At 48.1% G+C, this 18,124-nt stretch overlaps 1 protein-coding gene across 2 annotated transcripts; it reads left to right on the top strand.

Moving 5' to 3' along the window:
• Positions 1-2,380: 2,380 nt before the first annotated feature.
• Positions 2,381-18,124, top strand: LOC102983864 (low affinity immunoglobulin gamma Fc region receptor II). Of its 2 annotated transcripts, XM_055083943.1 has the most exons (8): positions 2,397-2,564; positions 7,189-7,209; positions 8,721-8,978; positions 12,269-12,523; positions 13,165-13,287; positions 15,504-15,560; positions 17,514-17,551; positions 17,661-18,124. In XM_055083943.1, the coding sequence occupies exons 1-8, from the start codon at positions 2,453-2,455 to the stop codon at positions 17,748-17,750; spliced, it is 954 nt and encodes a 317-aa protein (XP_054939918.1). In that variant the 5' UTR covers positions 2,397-2,452; the 3' UTR covers positions 17,751-18,124. The 2 variants fall into 2 exon arrangements, with proteins under 2 accessions (XP_023972606.1, XP_054939918.1); XM_024116838.3 differs by lacking the exon at positions 15,504-15,560 and having other exon boundaries at positions 2,381-2,564.

Genomic DNA, 18,124 nt, shown 5'->3' with positions numbered 1-18,124 from the left:
CTGGAATCTTCAGTAGCTGTTTTCACATCACACCTCATTGACAATAGAGGCTATACCTTGCAAAGATTGGGGGTTCACTTCCAGACCACTGTAATAAAGACAATATTGCAATAAAATGAGTCACACAAATGTTTTGGTTTCCCAGTGCATATAAAAGTTACGTTTACACTGTAGTCTATGAAGTGTGCAATAGCATCATGTCTATAAAACAACATACATACCTTAATTTAAGATGATTTTATTGCTAAAAATACCTAAACAATTTCAATAATAACATCAAAGATCACTGATCACAGATCATTATAACACATAATAATAACGAAAAAGTTCAAAATATTGTGAGAATTACTAAAATATGACACAGAGACACAAGGTGAGCCAAATGCAGTAGGGAAAAATGGCACTGATAGACTTACTCAACAAGGGTTGCCACAAACCTTCAATTTGTAAAAAATGCAATATCTGCAAAGTGCAGTTAAGTTAGCACAATAAAATGAGATATGCCTGACCTGTCCAATGGTAAAACTAAAACAATTTAGTTACAACATTATTCAAGGGAAAACAAGCCATGGATTGAGGTAGTACAGTTCCTCATAAGCAGTGGAGAACTCTTCCCAAGGGATTTGGGCAAGACCAAGTTTTATAGAGCTTTAGAAGAGGCAATGTGGAGACAGGGCATGACTGGCTAGGAGGTTGGGAATTTCCTTATAAGGCTAACAGGTCCTGATTTCTAGAGTAAGGTAAGCTAAGTAAAGCTGAGTTGGAGGATTGCGATTGGTGTATGTTACCCTGGACAGGTTTTTCCTGTTAAGTGCAGGCTGACTTAGGTTTAGATTTAAAATGTGGTCTGGTCCAGTGGGGTGGCTCCAATGTGTGGGTCCCATTATATAAATTAACCTTTAAAGTGTTGCACACCATTGTAAAACAGTTATAACTCCAATAAAGATGTTAAAAAAAAAAGTGTTGATGTCAGCTCACTGGAGTCTTTTCAGTGGTTAAAGAAATTTTTTCACCTAAAAATCAGATAAGGGTTGGAGGTAGATTGGGGGTGGGAGGTGGGGTAGAACGGGGCCAGCAGAAAAGCCCTGGCCAAAGGAGTGTGGTCGTTGAGGTTTCTGAAGACCACAGAGTGTAAGAACAGGTTTTACAATGTCATTTCCTTGAGTATTACAGCTCGCTTCCTGAGAGAGCTTTTGGGAGAGAGGCCCCAGCAGAGGGTCCCAAGAGAAACCCCAGAGCAACTCATATTCTGGAGATGTTGAGGGTGAACTAATGTTGATGAGAATGACTACAGAAAGCAAAAAAAGGGAAACTAGCATTTACTGGATACCCACAACGCACCAGGGACTTTGCTAGCATGCAAATTCTCTTTTAATTTTCAAAAACCTTGAGTGCAGTGGTTCTCAACCAGGGGAAAATTTGCCCCCTAGAGAACATTTGCCAATGTCTAGAGACATTTTTATTTTCACAACTAGGGGGTTCCCCTGGCATTCTAGTGGGTAGAGGTCAGGGATGCTGCTAAACATCCTACAGTGTATAGGACAGGTCCTCACAATGGGAATTATTTGGCCCCAAATGTCAGTAGTACTGAGGCTGAGAAACCCTGCTTGAAGGACAGGCATGCTAATCTTCATTTATACAGGTGAGGAATCTGAGAAGTTCTGAGAAGCTACCTGTCATTCAAAATTAGACTTACACAGCTCTAAAGCCCTGCTCTTTGACCATGCCACAGTGATAAGAACAGTGATGGGTAAGAAAGATAAAGAACCAGGGCGCTAATTGCTGCTCAAAGATATTTGTTGGAGGAGTACAAGAGGAGTACAAGAGTGAACGACGAAGGGGAATAAGAGGGTGGGTGTGATCATCCTAGTGCCACTCTGACACACGTCTTTGTCCTTGTTCCACAATCCAAAACAGAGTCAGGATTATGATAATAAAGAAAATCCAGTGGTGGGGGCTGGCCTCAAGTTGCTATGCTCGATCTCAGGAGGAGTCTGATGCCAGTGCCTGCGCCTCTAAATAGATCTAAAAGTATGGGGAGTCTGCTGACACACTCTCCTCCATCGCCTTTTCTAAGCAGAGAGACAGACAGGAGGTTCTGAGCTGAGTTTGGGTCACCATTTATTCCCCTCTTCCTCCCAGAGGCTGAGCCCAGCTGTGGCCCCAGAGGAAGAGGAGAATCTGTTTCCCAGTTTCCACATTTTCTGTGAATTTGGAGTGGGACTGAGCCAGATTGATTCTGGGAAGCCCTGAAACTTCTGGGAGGGAAAAGTTGAGATGAAAGAGGGTGGAAGGGGAGGAGCCAGTGATAAAAAAAAAACCACTTCTTTTCACTTCCTCTTTTGGACTCCAGAATTTGTCTGTTCTCTGCGGTGGAATCTGTCAAGCCTCGAGAGAAGTCTGTGCCTGCTGTGCTGGGCTGTCAGAGCCAACCTGCTCGCTCCAGGAGGTGATGGGGATCCCCTCATTCCTAGTCCTCCCTGCTGCCAGGAGTGACCGAGCTGACTGCACACCCTGCCATCCTTCGGGCCACATGCTACTGTGGACGGCTCTGCTATTCCTGGGTGAGGCAGGGTCCCCAGGAGGGCAGTGGAGCAGAGACAGAGGCAGGCAAGCTTTTCTAACTCAGCTGCTGCCACCTCGGTTGGGGCTGAGCTTGGGCAAGGATGAGGGCTGGCGCGGGAAGCATGTCAGGAAAGTCAGGAGGGTGAAGGCAGGCTGATGAAAATCAGATTCTGACAACCTTGCTGGCCTTGGCAAATTATGAAATTGGCAGAGTTCTTTTTTTCTTAAATTAATTAATTTATTTTTGGCTGAGTTGGATCTTTCTTGCTGCACGTGAGCTTTCTCTAGTTGCAGTGAGCGGGGGCTACTCTTTGTTGTGGTGTGTGGGCTTCTCATCGCGGTGGCTTCTCTTGTTGCGGAGCACAGGCTCTAGGTGCGTGGGCTCAGTAGTTGTGGCGTGTGGGCTCAGTAGTTGTAGCTCGCGGGCTCCAGGGCGCAGGCTCAGTAGTTGTGGCGCAGGGGCTTAGTTGCTCCACGGCATGTGGGATCTTCCTGGACCAGGGCTCAAACCCGTGTCCCCTACATTGGCAGGCAGATCCTTAACCACCGCGCTACCAGGGAAGCCCAGCAGAGTTCATTTCTTTTTAAGTCTTTTGCCAGTTTCACTCGGCACCAAGGTCGCTGGTGCTCTGCCACCCCCCAGAGCGGAGCCAGCTGTGAGGAAAGTCTAGTGACCTAGACTTGAAGGACTAATGAGTGGCCAAGGTGTTTGCCTTCCTTAGAAATTGTGTTTCACTGGGACCATATCTTAGGTGGGAGGGCTAATGCCGTCTTAGGCAAATAGGAGGTGGGAGGAACACATTTTGGTTGGGGGCAGTGGCTGTTCTCTGTGCTCCTGAAACCACTTCAGGCAGCAGAAGCCTATTCTCTTTATGTGAAAGGAGATTCCCCTGGGAAAAAGCACAGGAGGGTGTGGGTTATCCAGTGGATGGGGATCAGAGAATACATAAGCCATGCAATTCTAGAATCAGTTGTGGGACCAGAGGAATCATGCATGTCTCTCTGCATTGCTCAAACATGGGGATACATCCTGTCACTGATCGAATAGAAAGACAGGATCTTAGGCTGCACTTGAGCGCTCCTTGCTGACCATGTTCTCAGCTGTGAGCTAGGGACCAGGGAGTGATAGTGCTGGTGGGTGGAAGAGTCTAGGGAAGGCCAAGTAGGGGAGGCTTATTGCCAGTAATGTCTCCCCAAAGCTCAATTTCTAGAGTATCTACCCTCAAATCTGCTTCAGTATGGTCCCAGAGGACATGCAGCCGCTTTCCAAGTTAGGTACTATGATCGATAGTACAATCTGTTCAGCTCTGGGAGCCTTGGCCCTCAATGCTGGATGATACTGGGACAGGAGGTGGAGGTGAGGAAGAGAGAGTATCTGGGACAGGAGGTGGAGGTGAGGAAGAGAGAGTATCCTCCCATGAGCAGGATGAAATGGATTGAAGCAGAATAGCGTGAAAAAGGAGCACTGAACTACCTCACTTTTCGTATGGAGAAGCTCAGGCCTGGAGTAGTGGCATGCTTCCCTACCTCTGCTATAGTGATACCAATGTGATGCCTAGACAAGACTCCTGGGAGAGACTTTTGGAATTTTTATCCATTTGCCCTCTTGCTAAGTCACAAAGATTTACTCCATCTTTTCCATTCTCATCTGGGCCGCCATATTCAGGTCTTCATTGCTCAGTAACTCAATTTTTACACCACCTTCTGATCCAGTCTTGACTGTCCTGTCTCCTGTTCTCCAAATCTATGCTGTACACTGAGGCCTTGACTTCTTCAACTACAGCTATGGCTGAGTCACTGTACTTCATAAATGCCTTCAGTGCTGCTCCATTGCCTACTTTATAAAGCTCCAATTCTACTCTTAAAAGTAGAGCCAGGCAGTGTGTACACATATTCTCTGCTTTCCAAGATTCCACAAACTGCCTTGTTTAAACATTAAATAAATGCTATGTGCAGGCTCTGTTCTAGCACTTGGAGATTTATCACTGAACAAGAGAGACATTGGGACTTCCGTGGTGGCGCAGTGGTTAAGAATCCTCCTGCCAGTGCAGGGGACACGGGTTCGAGCCCTGGTCCGGGAAGATCCCACATACCGCAGAGCAACTAGGCCCGTGCGCCACAACTACTGAGCCCACGTGCCACAACTACTGAAGCTCGCGTGCCTAGAGCCTGCGCCCCACAGCGGGAGAAGCCACCGCGATGAGAAGCCCGTGCATCGAAACGAAGAGTAGCCCCCGCTCACTACAACTAGAGAAAAGCCCGTGTGCAGCCAAAAATATAAATAAATAAATAATTAAAAAAAAAAAAAAAAAAAAAAGAGACAGCCTTCCTGACCTAAAGCACAAGGTCTTTGCCTCCCTCACAGTGACAGTATTATACTGAGTATGAACATATTTAGTATTCACTAATATTTGTTGAATGAATAAATGGAAGGTGCCTTCTCTCTACTTTTCTCATCTCTTACTTGTTTCTTCTCTTCCTCCTCCTCTTAGTCCCACTTCTTTACCCATTCCCTGCACTGCCACATTGTCACCCCTACACACTCTGCTTTTCAGCTATCACTTCTGTGTCAATAATTTCCAAACCTATCTTTCTTGTTTGTGTCAAGTACAATTTCATATTTCCACCTGCTGGTTGGAGACCTCCAAATTGATTTGTCAGCTCAGAAACAAAACACATTCAAACTCCAACTATCATCTTCCCCTCACAAATGTTCTTCTCCTCCTAACATTTATATTTGTGTCAGCACAACTAATGTTTTTCCTAGTCACCCATTTACAAGACCCCCATATCTCTTCAAGGGCCATGTTCTCTCTCCGTCTTAAATTTCTCTCACGCCTGTGTCCTCATCTTTACGTTCTATTGTCAACGCAATTTTGGGCTCTCTTATCTCCCAACTAGATGGACTCAGTGAATGATTTCCAGAGCATTGGCAAATAAAATTAATATGGCCACTGCCCTCTTTGAGCTTACAGTCTACTGAGGGATATAAACAGTAAATAAAGGAGCACAAATGCATAAATATGAATTGGAAAATGGCTATGAAGCTGTAAACAGGATACTCTGATAAGATCACTTGTTGCGGGGGACATGAGAGAACAGCCTACATTAACAGGATGATATGGCAAGAATCTTCTGAGAAAGTGACTTTTAAGCTAGGACCTGAAGCCTGATAAGGATTAAGCCATTTGAAGATACAAAGGAAGCAGGTTTAGAGTAGAGGGATCAGCATACAGAAAAGCGCCAAGTTTGAAGAATGTGAAGAGGTCTGGTGTTATTGGAGCTCAATGAGTAGGGGAAGTGTGGCTCGAGATGAGGCTGGAGAGGTGAGCAGGGCTTGTGTCAGGTGTGACCTTGTAAATATTTACATTTTATTTTCAGAGCAAAGGAAGAGCACTGAAGGCATGTAAGCAGAAGAGTGATATTATCTGATTTGTTATTTTAAAAATAACTCTAGCTTCTCTGTGGGGAATGAATTGTCGGGGGAACAAAATAAGGGAAGAGATAAGTTAGGAGATGGGAGAAAGCTGCTGGTGACCTAAAATAGTGTGGACATGGACTGAAGCTGACGCATTCAAGAACTAACTGGAAGCAGGATGATCACGACTTTACTGGTGGCAAAGGCTGATGGGCTTTGGGAGAGAGAGAGAGGAATAAAAGAGGGCTTGCGGTTTTCAGGCACAAGTACCTGGGCAGATGGTGAAGATATACACTTATATGGGGGAACCTGGGAGAGAAATAGAATGTGTCCACTTGATTTGACATTGAGATCATTGGTGATTTTGACAAGAAAAGTTTTAGTGGACTGGTGAGGGCAGAGTTCAAATTGCAGAGAATGAAACAGTGATTGGAAAGAGAAGAAATGACGACAGCCTTTGTAGAAAAAGAATTGAGAAATCAGGCTGGGAAAGGGAGCAGAAAAATAATTTTGGAATTATATGTGGTGTCCAGTGAGATTTTTTCCTTTCAGTGAAAGATCCTGGAATATATTTATGTTGATAGGAAAGGTCCATCTGAGAAGGAGAAATGGGTGAGGCAGAGGAGAAAGGGAATAACAGAGAGAGGAAAATCCTTGAGCGGATTGAAAGGGAATGTGACCTAGGTTAGAGACTGACCACAGATAGGAGGAGAGATGTCCCCAGTGAAAACCAAGGAAGGAAGATGGATGGAGATGCAATAGGTTAGATGATTTAGTTGGGGGAAGATGTGAGACCTCCTGTCTAACTGTGTTTGTTTTCTCTGTGAAGGATAAAGGAAGGCATCATCTTTGAGTGAGACGGGACTGGAGGCAAAGGACTGGAAAGTTTGAGGAGTGAGGAAAAAATGAGTGTCCCTACCAAGAGCCAGAGAGCAAACGTACTAGAGAAAAGTGTCAGAACGGCAGTTTAGTGTTCTTTTGAATATGGAGACAGTAAATTTGCAGAGATACCAACCTGCCTGCTTATGTGGTAATTTCATTAACACACAGCTGAAGAAGTAAAGGCATGGACAACCCAGGTGGAACGTAATGCAGACAGAGACTGGCAAGAGAGTTAAGGAGATTTGCAAGGAGGTGATTATTTATCATGATGAATCATCATATCTAATGAGAAAGTAGGCTGATCTTTGCTTTCTCTCTTACAGCTCCTGTTGCTGGGAAACCTGGTAAGTGCTTACCACATCCTCTCCCTCCCCCAGCTACCCTCTCTCTCTGCTCCCTGCACCCTGTCTGGAGGTGCTCTGGATGCACCAGCAACCCAGGACTGAGGTAGAACCAGGAAAGAGTAATTGCTGCCACAAGATGCCCTGCCCCCTTCTCCTTCCTCCTTCCCTTCCTCCCAGGGAAGCCAGGGATGGGCAGCCACGGGGCACAGCCTTCTGCTTCTGTTACAGTGAGACCTCACAGATTCTGTCACAGAAAATAACTGTCTTCTGTCTCACTTGCCTTCCTCTCTCCAAACTAAATCACGAACCCAGGCCATTTTAGTTTCAGCCACATGCAAAATCACATGACTTGCTTAGGTTAACCCCATGGGTTGATAAATCCTCTACTTTGCATGTATCTGAAGGCTTCAGGGCCTGTTCCTCTGGACACAAATAGGAGATACCACCGGTTCTGGTGGGATGAACACTGCTGGGCACTGCTTTCTCTGCACCACTAACCTCTCCACCTCCCAGGACTGGTAGTGGAGTGTGGCTCTACCTGGGCCACTGAACGCGAGCTCCCTAGACTGGCCTGCCAGCCTTTCTCCTCTTTCTTATTCTTCTGAGGCCACAGAGACTCCTCTGTGCTTGGGTGTCAGGACAGGTCTATTCTAAAGGATGAAGAATGGGGACTTCCCTGGCGGTCCAGTGGTAAAGAATCTGCCTTACAATGCGGGGGACACAGGTTCGATCCCTGGTCAGGGAACTAAGCCCGTGCCTCAACTAGAGCCCACGGACCACAAATTACAGAGCCCACGTGCCCTGGAGCCTGCGTGTCACAACTAGAGAAGTGAAAACCCACACGCCATAACTAGAAAGAAGCCCGCACACCTCAAGGAAAGATCCCACACCACAACGAAGATCCCTCATGCTGCAACTAAGACCCCACACAGACAAAAAATAAATGAATAAATACAGCTTTTTTGTTGATCTGACTCCTTCCATTCTTTTTTTTTAAGATGTATTTATTTCTAAATAAAAAGAAATAAATACATTAAAAGAAATGAATGGAAGAAGTCAGAACAGAAACGTGATGTCTGACTCTCAGCCTGGCACCTCCACCAGATGTCCCCATTTGTCTTCTTTCAGCTGTGGAGAGAGTTTATCCACTAGTGTCCAAATGCCTCAGTTTACAGGGGAGGAAAGTGATTCCCCAAAGGATGTATGTGTAGTATGTGTGTCTGTGTGTGTGTGTCTGTGTGTGTGTGTTTGTTGCCCCCTCTCCCATTCCCCTACCTCTTGTCCTCTCCCCTGGGGAGGAGGCAAGCTCCCTGAGAGAACCTGGGTTCCTGGGGGCCCCTGTTTGGGCTGCATGAGTTGGAGGAACTGCCTTTGGTTGCACAACAGTTCTGGGTTGGGTTCCTCTCTTGATGTCTCCAGCATGGCCACAGTTTTCCATCATCTGAGATTTGGGGTCTGCTTAGGCCCTTGGGGTCCCTTTCCTCATGCTGCCTTCTCTCTCTGCCCCTCAGCAGGTCTCCCGAAGGCTGTGGTGAACATTCAGCCTGCGTGGATCAGTGTGCTCAAGGAGGATTATGTGACGCTGATGTGTCAGGGGACCGACTTGTATGAAGGCAACCTCACCCAGTGGTTCCATAATGGGAGCTTCATCCAGAGCCAGAACCAGCCCAGCTATAGCTTTAAGGCCAGCAGCAATGACAGCGGAGACTACAGGTGTCAGAGAGAGCAGACCAGCCTCAGCGACCCTGTGCATCTGGATGTGATTTCCGGTCAGTGGATGAAGGCCTGAGAGAGTCTGGGGGAATGAGGATAGAAGAAATCTGCTTATGTGGCAGAGGTTTTTCGGAAAGGGGAATTGCCTGCTTACTGGGAAGCATGGCTGTGGGTTGTTTGAAGGGGTTTTGGTCTACTCATTTCCCTTTTCACGTATCCCATTGCTTTGTATGTGTGGTGAGGTGGAAGTTCCTAAGAAATTTTCCAGAATATGTTGGGCTCTTTTGTCTCGGTGCTGATTGAGCACGAAGGTGACAAGGCCACTGACAGGCAGCTGGGTATGAGAGAAACAGAAGGAAATCCCTAATTCATAGAAATCCTTGCATTTTTATGGCAGAGTCAAATGCACAGACAGACCACAGCTGAATCCTAGTGCTGGAAATTACTAGCCTTGTAAACATGATGATTTCATTTACCTTTGAGTTTCAGTTTCCTCATCTGCTCAGTGGAGATACTACTGCCTCCCCCGTCAGGTTCCGGTGGTAAGAATCAGCATTTCCCTGCCCCCCTGCCCTCTGTGCAACTTGAGGTGAAAGTTGTATCTTAACCACCTTTTATATCCAGCCCCAGGCACGGGACAGGGCTTAATAAATGTTTGCTGAACAGATCAATGATCCTCCAAAGCTCCTGGCAAGAAAACGTTCTCCACAGAGAAAAGCTGCAGTGTGATTAGGATGAATACTGTCATTGCTATTCTTCACTTAGTCCCCTTCCCTCACCCAATTCTCAAATTCTCCTCAAAGGTATCTAGGCCCGGTGGGCCTGCAGCTCCAGGCCTGCAATCTCTACCCTCTGTGCTCAGCAGGAAAAGACAGTCCTGGAGGGAAGCCCCAGAGGCCTGGCAGGGCCTCAACCTCAGTGCTCCTGCTTCTCTAGGAAGGGGCGGAGGTGAGGGATCCCTCCCCCAAGACTGAGCAAGTTCCCACCCGACCAGCAGGTGCGTTGACAAGGAACCCTGGCACATGAGGTGGACACCACCCTGAAGGACCTAGGTGAAGAGCTAGATGTGAAGGCCTGGAGCCAGAGCACCAGCCTTGGGGACCCTGAACCACTATCATGGAGGATAGAGTCAACAGAATGCCGACTGCACCAATGGGAGTCCCTACTCAGGTGGTGGCGCTAGTTCCCAGAAGCTCAATGCCAGGTATGAACAGCAGGCAGAGCAGGCACTGCAGGGGCAGCTCCGTGGGCCTCAGTATCTCCACCAGTTCATGTCCAGCAGCAGCTCAGCAGGCCCAGCCGCACAGCCTGGCTGCTATCGAGTGGCCACAACTGCTGCCAGTCAGCAGGCCAGCTCCCCCAAACACCAGCACAACGCAGCAGCCGAGCACCACCCAGGCCTCAGTCAATCTGGCCACAACATCAGCCTCCCAACTCACCAGCTAGTCCTGGAGTGAACTCTCCCAGTGTTACCACTTTGACCCAATCTGTGCTACTGGGGAACACCACCTCCTCCCCCTCAACCTGTCCCAGGCCAGATGTATCTAGGACCACAGCTGAGAAACCTATTCCAGGTAAACCAGACCTTGGCCCAGAATGTGCCTCTAGCTTCTCAACTCATCCTGAAGCCTATTAGGGCAGTGGCAGTAGTCCAGCCGGAGGGGCTGTCTGCTCAGGCTGCTGGAGTCCATGTAGATGCAGTTTAGGTAAAGAACTTGGCACTGAGGAACAACAGGCTCAGCCCAAAGCTCCACCCCGAAAGCTATTCCCCTGTTTAGCCTCCCCCAGGCCTCTAGCCAGGCCCTAGCTGTGGCTCAGTCTCCCTCTAGGGCCTCAGGCCAGTTCTTTAGCCTTAGTCCAGCTGGTGGGGTCAGTGGGAGGAGCATTCTAAGGTACATGGGTCCAGGCAGAAGTGGCCACCCACCTGGGCCTTTGTGTCAGTGGCCCTCCTCAGGAATAGGTGGTGCTTGGAGCTATCCCAGGAAAGGCACAGGAGTGGTGGAGCCCTTGCCTGCATCCCAAACAGTGACTGATCCAGGGCCCGTGAGCCATGGCTGCTGACCCTGCGTGTCCGGAGCCTGTGCTCCGCAACGGGGAGAGGCCACAACAGTGAGAGGCCTGCATACTGCAAAAAAAAAAAAAAGATCTTCACAATTCTCAGCATTCCCACCTACCCCAATCCAACCTTTATAAAAGAGGCAGTCTAGGGAACCAGGACTGCTCACCTAATTCTGGAGTGGAATGTCTAGCCAGGGCCTGAGTTCCTCAAGAGGAGGAATACACAGGATGGTATGGGAGGAAATGGGTGGAATGCAGGGGTGCCTCCCCAGTGGGAGAGGTGGGGTTTTCTAGCTTGTGTGACCCGAGTCGCAAGATCTGGTGCTCCCCACCTTCCCTCTGGATTGTCCCACTGTAGCCATGGCCCAGAGTTTTCTCTTCGTTGTCACGCCCTCCCTCAGTATTGAACATTTTCACCTGCATTTGTGGCAGGCTCAGCAGCCAGTGTAGAGACTTTTTTGGCATCATTCCGATCTGCTGAAGGGGCTAAGCGTGGTTGACTAGCACACGTGTGGCTGTTGTCATTTCTTTCTCATGTCCCGGCTCCCTTCCAACGTATCTATTGTTTTCTACCCTTTCTTTCCAATTCCAACTCTACTCTGTCCTATAGCTTTAGGAAAAAGGAGTGCGTGGGCTGAGGTCAGATTATAAGTACCCACCTTAGCCTCTATTCCCTATACGACAAAGAAATTAAATATCTTTTTCCTCAGTAAAAGGATGAAAATCAGGGGAAAAAAGTACACAGCAGGCTAATGGCCCACCCATGTCACTGCTGCCTTTAGACAAAGTCCCCGCTGAAGTGAAATTCCACATATACTAGCATGCACCAGATAAGCTAATATTTATATGTCCGTGACTTTCCGCAAAGACACTTGACTCTGCTGTGTCCCCCTCACATGTTGTCTCCTATGTCAGACTGGGTCCTTCCCTCCCTCCCTTCCTCAGGGAAGGGACTGTACTCCTGGGTCTCCTGTATCCTTCTTGTAGAGGCCTGTTGGGCAGGACAGGAACAGGAAGACAAGCATATCCTGAGCACCTACTATGTGCCGGGAACTACTGTAGATAGCTAATGGTATTATTGTGACTATTTTCACATACGAGGAAACGGAGGCCCAGAAAGAGTTAAATTATTTGCCCAAGATCACAGAGCTCATACATGATGGAGCCAGAATTAGAGACCAGGGGTGTCTGATTCCCTCCACACACAGTGGCCCACCAGTAAGGATGGTCTGGGTCTCAGATTTGAGTCAAGACAACCTGGGTCCTGTGGTCTCTTTGTGTCTTTCAGACTGGCTGCTGCTCCAGACCCCTAGCCTCGTGTTCCAGGAAGGGGAGCCCATCATGCTGAGGTGCCACAGCTGGAAAAACAGCCCTCTGAATAAGGTCATATTCTTCCAGAATGGAAAATCCAAGACATTTTCCTATTTGCGTTCCAACTTCTGTATCCCACAAGCGAACCTCAGTCACAGTGGCGAGTACCACTGCACGGCATTTATCGGGCAGACACTGCACTCATCACAGCCTGTGACCATCACTGTCCAAGGTGGGAACTCTGTGAAGATGAAGGAAGGGGAGAAGAGGGGTTAGACAATTAGGGGTAAGGTCACGTGGACCTACAGGGAGATCTGAGAAATGCCCTAGCAGGAAAACTGGGCTCTGGGGCAAAGGGCAGGGGCATGGCACCTTGCTAAGTACTGGCCAGAGCTTGGAGCCCTCAGCTTCCAGGTGATAGGTGACAAGGCTGTTGTTCCACTTTGAAATATAGACCCCATCACACCGAGCCCAGCAGTGGAACAGAGCTCTCTCATTGGTGCAGAAGTTCTCTAAGCTCCTGGACATTCCTAAGAGCTGAGGTTTTCCTAATTTCTTCTCATGTCTCAGGATATGTCCATTCACTCTCAAAGGCATGGCATGTCCTTGACAGTTCAAGGCTGTGCTGGGTACAGTGGTGGAGGCGTCAGGTCCATCCTCGCTGCCATCCCCGAGGGCTAAGAGGAACCCTTCCCTCTCCCTTACACACTCAACAGCGTGCCTTCATTTGATTAGCAGAGAAATGTGGGTTTGGGAGAGGCACAAGCCCAGTTCCAGAAATCCTGTGCAGGTGAGGTTGAGGGTGGAAGTGAGTGTTGCGTTGGAGGAGGGACAGGGACGGGTACTGCCTGTTCTGACGCCTGTGTTTCCCAGGGTCCAGCTCGAGCAGCTTCTCGTCGGTGACGATAGCGGTGGCTGTAGTCGCTTGGATTGCTGCAGTGGCTATTGCTGGTGCCATAGTAGCCTGGTTCTGCCTCAGGCGAAAGCAGATTTCAGGTTTGTGCCTCCTCTTGGCCCCTCTGGTTATCAGTTCCTACTTAGTCAAGGCCCTAACCCCAAACATTGCTAGAACCCTTATCTTTGGGCTAGAGAATCCTTAGCATTCAAATATAGTCCCATAGTTTATTCATTCATTCATTTAACAGGCCTGAACAAACTTGCTTATGTGTCAAGCACTGTGATAGACTCTGTGGATGATGCCAGGATAAAGAAGTTCAGTCTCTGCCCTCAGGGAGTTCATAATATTGTGGGGAAGACTGAAATGCAAATAGATCAGTATAATTAGAGGGGATAAGACCAGTATTCGAGAATGCAAAGGCTGTGATGGGGGACAGAAGAGCTGGCGCAACCCAGCATGGGCCGGGGCAGTTAGAGAAGGCTTCACAGGAATGCCGTGTTGTGTCGTGACTGAAGCACACCTGGTGGGGCCAGACGGCCTGAGATTAAATCCCAGCCCGTCAGCTCACCAGCTGGATAACGTTGGGGGAGTTATGCAATATGTTGAGAAGATGGAGTTGGTGTATTAATTTAAGTATATGCAGATCATGACCTGCTGAAAGAGGAGGCACAAGCCACCCACACGGTAGGTGGATGCTCCCTCAGCATCTGATCTCACTTCCCAGACTGGGGAAGTGAAAACCCCGGGGTCATTTTGATTGAAAGTACAGTTTCGGTACACTCACACAAAGGAAGTAGAGTCACAAGACTTGCTACTTACAGATCCCAGAAATGGGAAGCGGGGTGGCAGTCCTCTGTCCCCCATGATGGGTGAGCAGGAGAGAGAGAGCAGTGTAGCAAGCAGCTATTACTTGTAAGGTGATTGGGGTGGAGGACACTATTTTGCGGGCTTCACTCTAAGTGGTTATTTTAAGAGGTGCCCCAGGAAAAGCAAAGCGAAAACTTATGGAGGGAATCCTAAACTCAAGTCCTTATCTTAAATGTTCCGATTCTGGGTGCAAGCAGGTTATCATACTGTAAGATGCCTAGGCAGCAACTCAGGAAAACAAAGTTGTTTTTTCAGGAAAATACAAGTTGTTTTTCTCATCACATTCAACTTCTCTGTGCCTCAGTTTCTTCATCTGAAAAATGAGGCCACGAATAGAACCTACCTCACAGGGTTATGAGGGTGAATGAGTCGGCAGCTAGCAGAGACAGCAAACATCACACAGTATGAGTTGTTATCGTTATGGGGGAGGTGATGCTTGAGGGTAGCAGTTAACCAGGCAAAGGGGGCTAGAAGAGCATTCCAGGCATGGGGGCCAAGACATGGAAATGAGAAACATTGTGGCTAGGATGGGGATCAGGGGAAGAGTAAGGAGGTTGCTGTAGGCAGTTTGATGCCATTGAAGCCATACATTATGAGGCAGAAAACAAGGAGAGATGAAGCAGGGCGGAAGGATGTATTCCAGGTCATGGAATCCACGTAGGCTACCTTTGAAGAACTAAGCTGTATTCCAAAGGGGTTGGCAAGAGCACAGGAGGGCAGTAACCACGTCTCCTTGTTCTGCGCTCCCCCCCCACCTCCACCCGCCGCCAGCACCTAGCACATGCTTGCCACGCAGCAAGAGGGTCAGTAAACATTTGTTCACTGACCGATCAGCTGAAGAACTTCAACTCTTGGAAAGCAGCCTCCTTCCCCCATAGGACTAACGTAAAAGAGCCGAGAGAGAAGGGGAGGTGCCATACAAATCTAATAAGCAAAGGGTCACAATTCATAACACTGAAAAGCTAGCTTGCTGGTGAGAGAAAGCGCTAAAGATATCCAGATACAGAGAAAGTAAAAGGGAAAAAAGACTCAGAGCCATTGACATAGAGAAAATAATACTACTAATACCTCACAAAGCACTTTGCAATTGGTTCAGAGCCAAGACCTCAGTTACTGATGATAAGTAAATGTAGAGATTCAGGGAGAGATACCGAGAGGGAGAAAGAGGTGATTTTTAAAAGGCAGAGCAAGCTTAAGAAGGATGCAATAGAATGGCCTTTCTGACAGTCCCAGGAGTCCCTACTGTTAACCTAGCCAACTTACATCTCTCTAGACCAGCCCTTTTACAGGCTAGGGCAGTCCCCGGGGAGTGGGGAGGAGAGGAGGCGTCTGTGTGGGAGAAGGGTGTGTGTTGGTTCTAACCCAAATCTTGCCTCTGGTGGTCCTTGGTCCTGAAGACTCAGGTCCTACCCCATAATCCTACTAACCTCCTGTGTGCCCCTCCTAGCTCTCCCAGGAACCCCTGAGCACAGGGAAATGGGAGATACCCTCCCTGAGGAACCAGGTGAGTGCAGCCCCCCCTCTGGGGGCTCAATGACACCCTGCCTTGTGCATCAAGAAGCTGCTTGTGTGAGTTCTGCTGGGAGCACAGGAGAGGGAGGGGTCGGTGGGAGGAGGGCAGGGGCTCAAATCTCTTGGTCAGTTCTGAGACTAACTCCTGGGCCTAAAGAGGACCTCACTGGAGACAAGGAGAAGATGAACACCTGTCCTAGATAGAGAGGCGAAGGCCTTGTCTGAGTTTCTGGGGTCAGAAGTGCTGGGGATATTTCCAGAGCAGGACATCAGAGATACTTAGGTCTTTCTGTGGAGCTTTGGAAGAGCTGGCAGAGGACTGGGGTTAGATGCTGTAAGACTAAGGCAAATAGAATTGAGGGGATAAAATTCTAGAGGAAAGGAGAAAGAGCTCTAAGGAATAAAACCTAGATTTGCTGCAGACTCTGTCTCTATGGAATGATTGGGTAAGGGTAACAGGGCTCAGCTCTTAGTGGAACATTAAGAGGAGATTTTGGCCTGAGAAAGTTGTGGGGTACTAGGTGCATTAGTGGGCTTTACTCTGTGGGCAAAGCTTGGTTCTAATGCCCACTCATGTAGGTTTATTAAAATGCAGGCCTGACCCTTGCTCTGTCACTATCATATAATGGAATCTTGAGTGTCATTCCCCCTCTTGGGGTTTAGTCACCTCATTGAAGAGATGAGTGGGTTGGCCTGGGTGATCTCTAAGCCCTTCTAGGTCTGACATTCTGAGAGTCAGTGACCATCCAAGCCCTGGCCCAAGTGGGAATGTGTTAAAGGAGCAGTAATATTCCAGGTGACTTCCTGACTGCACTTAAAGCCAGAGCACGAGGGAAACTGGAGCTTTCTCTGGGGACAGCAGAAACGGACAGGAAAAAGAAGCCCTTGAGGACTCCACCTCAGCTGGCTGGAGTATGACTCAGAGCAGAGCCAACAGGTTTGAGAGCTTGAGCAAAATGGCACAGCTCTCCAGCTGCGCTTTGAGCAAGGCCCCTATGTCCTGTGGCCAAATGGGGATATGGACCAAAGTCTTCACCAGGGCCAAACTGCTGTAGAAAAAAGTGCAAACACAAGTGGATTAGCCATTTTGATGTTTGCTTCTACCTACACTGGCATAAATATATTTCACAAGACATTTATTTCACAGGAAGGCATTGGGGCTGATGGTTTCCCAAAAGGCACAGCTAAGTTGCCGGGATGGTTGAGGGATGCATTAGAAGGAGAATTCAGGACGTGGTTTGTTCCAGAAGTTGGAGCATGGCACACAGGGACTCATTGTGTCCTGGAGATGAATGAAGACACTAGATGCATTGTCTCAGACTCCCTCCCCACTTCCTGAGGAATGCTGCTTTGCAGTTACTGAGGCTGCTTTTCGCACTGGCAAAGTGAGTTTATTGGCAAAAACATGAGGACATTTGGAAGAGTTTTAGATATTTACCAGGGAGAGTACTGGCTGGGTTGCTTGCTTCCTTCTTTCCTTCCCTGCAGCCTCCCTTGCTGACTCTCACTCTCATGCTTTTTTTCTTTATGAGATCAGGAAGTGTCAGATTCTTCAAAGTTCCAACTTTGGAACTTTGAAGAATATATTCCCAAGATATACTACATCTGGCCAATGTGGAAAGGCCACCATCTGTGGCTGGCAAAAAATCTGGATTACTTTACTCTAATACTCAACAACCCCCATCTCCTCCCCAGTATATCTCAGATCCCCGAAGTTGCCTGGTTGCTTTGAGGAAAACTCAGTGATCCTCTGAAATGAGTGCAGCACAAATGAGCGCGTCCCTGCTAGTGTGGCCCGTGCGGGAGGCCATGTCTGGGATACCAAGGGTGGGTAGGGGATGAAGCTTTTGGCCTGCAGGCCTGAGTTGGGGTTCCGTGGTCCTCGCTTCAAGCAGCAGCGTGGATAGGCAGTGCCCCCGCTGATCTCTGTTCTTTTTGCCCACAGCCAATCTCACTGATGCTGAAGAGGCTGCCAAAATGCAGGTGAGCCATCCCAGCCACCTCCTTCTCCTTCTCCCCTGCCGCTTCTTCTGTTGCCTTCATTCTTGTGACCTCTCTGTGGATCCCCATTGCTCCCTTTTGCTTTCTCTAGGCTGAGAATACAGTCACCTATTCACTTCTCTCGTATCCGGAAGTTGCAGAGGAAGAAACAGAGTCGTCAGATTACCAGAACCACATTTAGTTGTCATTGTCTTGCCTGGGACTTGGGGAAGAGAATCAGAGAGGCCAAGATCTGGTGTCTTCTGTCTTGCATTCCTCTGAAGGAGGAGAAGAGGATGCTGCAGTTCTAAAGGAGAATGACTCTTCCAGAGTTATCTATGTGAATCCTGAAGCTCCCTGTTTTGAAAACCACAGACGATATGGTCTCAGATAACTGACTGCTGATTTCTTCTGTGCTTCAGCACTTCTCACCATCAGGACTCTTCTGTTATACATCCACAAAGCCAGTGAAAATTACCTTTATTAAGAGATTGCAGAAACATGGGAAATGCTTATGTTACAGGTTACATGAGAAAAATTAGATAAGTATGTATGATTTCAAAAATGTTGAGATAG

The sequence above is a fragment of the Physeter macrocephalus genome, chromosome 4 (genome assembly GCF_002837175.3).
Source record: "Physeter macrocephalus isolate SW-GA chromosome 4, ASM283717v5, whole genome shotgun sequence".
NCBI classification, from domain to species: Eukaryota; Metazoa; Chordata; class Mammalia; order Artiodactyla; family Physeteridae; genus Physeter; species Physeter macrocephalus.
The sequence above is the reverse complement of the archived record's forward strand: the minus strand, read 5'-3'. Positions and strand labels throughout refer to the sequence as shown.

Coding starts and splice junctions, on each gene's coding strand:
- LOC102983864 (XM_055083943.1), top strand. CDS start 2,453: ATGGGGATCCCCTCATTCCTAGTCCTCCCTGCTGCCAGGAGTGACCGA. Junction 8,979..12,268: donor GCATCTGGATGTGATTTCCG/GTCAGTGGATGA, acceptor TGTGTCTTTCAG/ACTGGCTGCTGCTCCAGACC. Junction 13,288..15,503: donor CAGGCGAAAGCAGATTTCAG/GTTTGTGCCTCC, acceptor TGCCCCTCCTAG/CTCTCCCAGGAACCCCTGAG.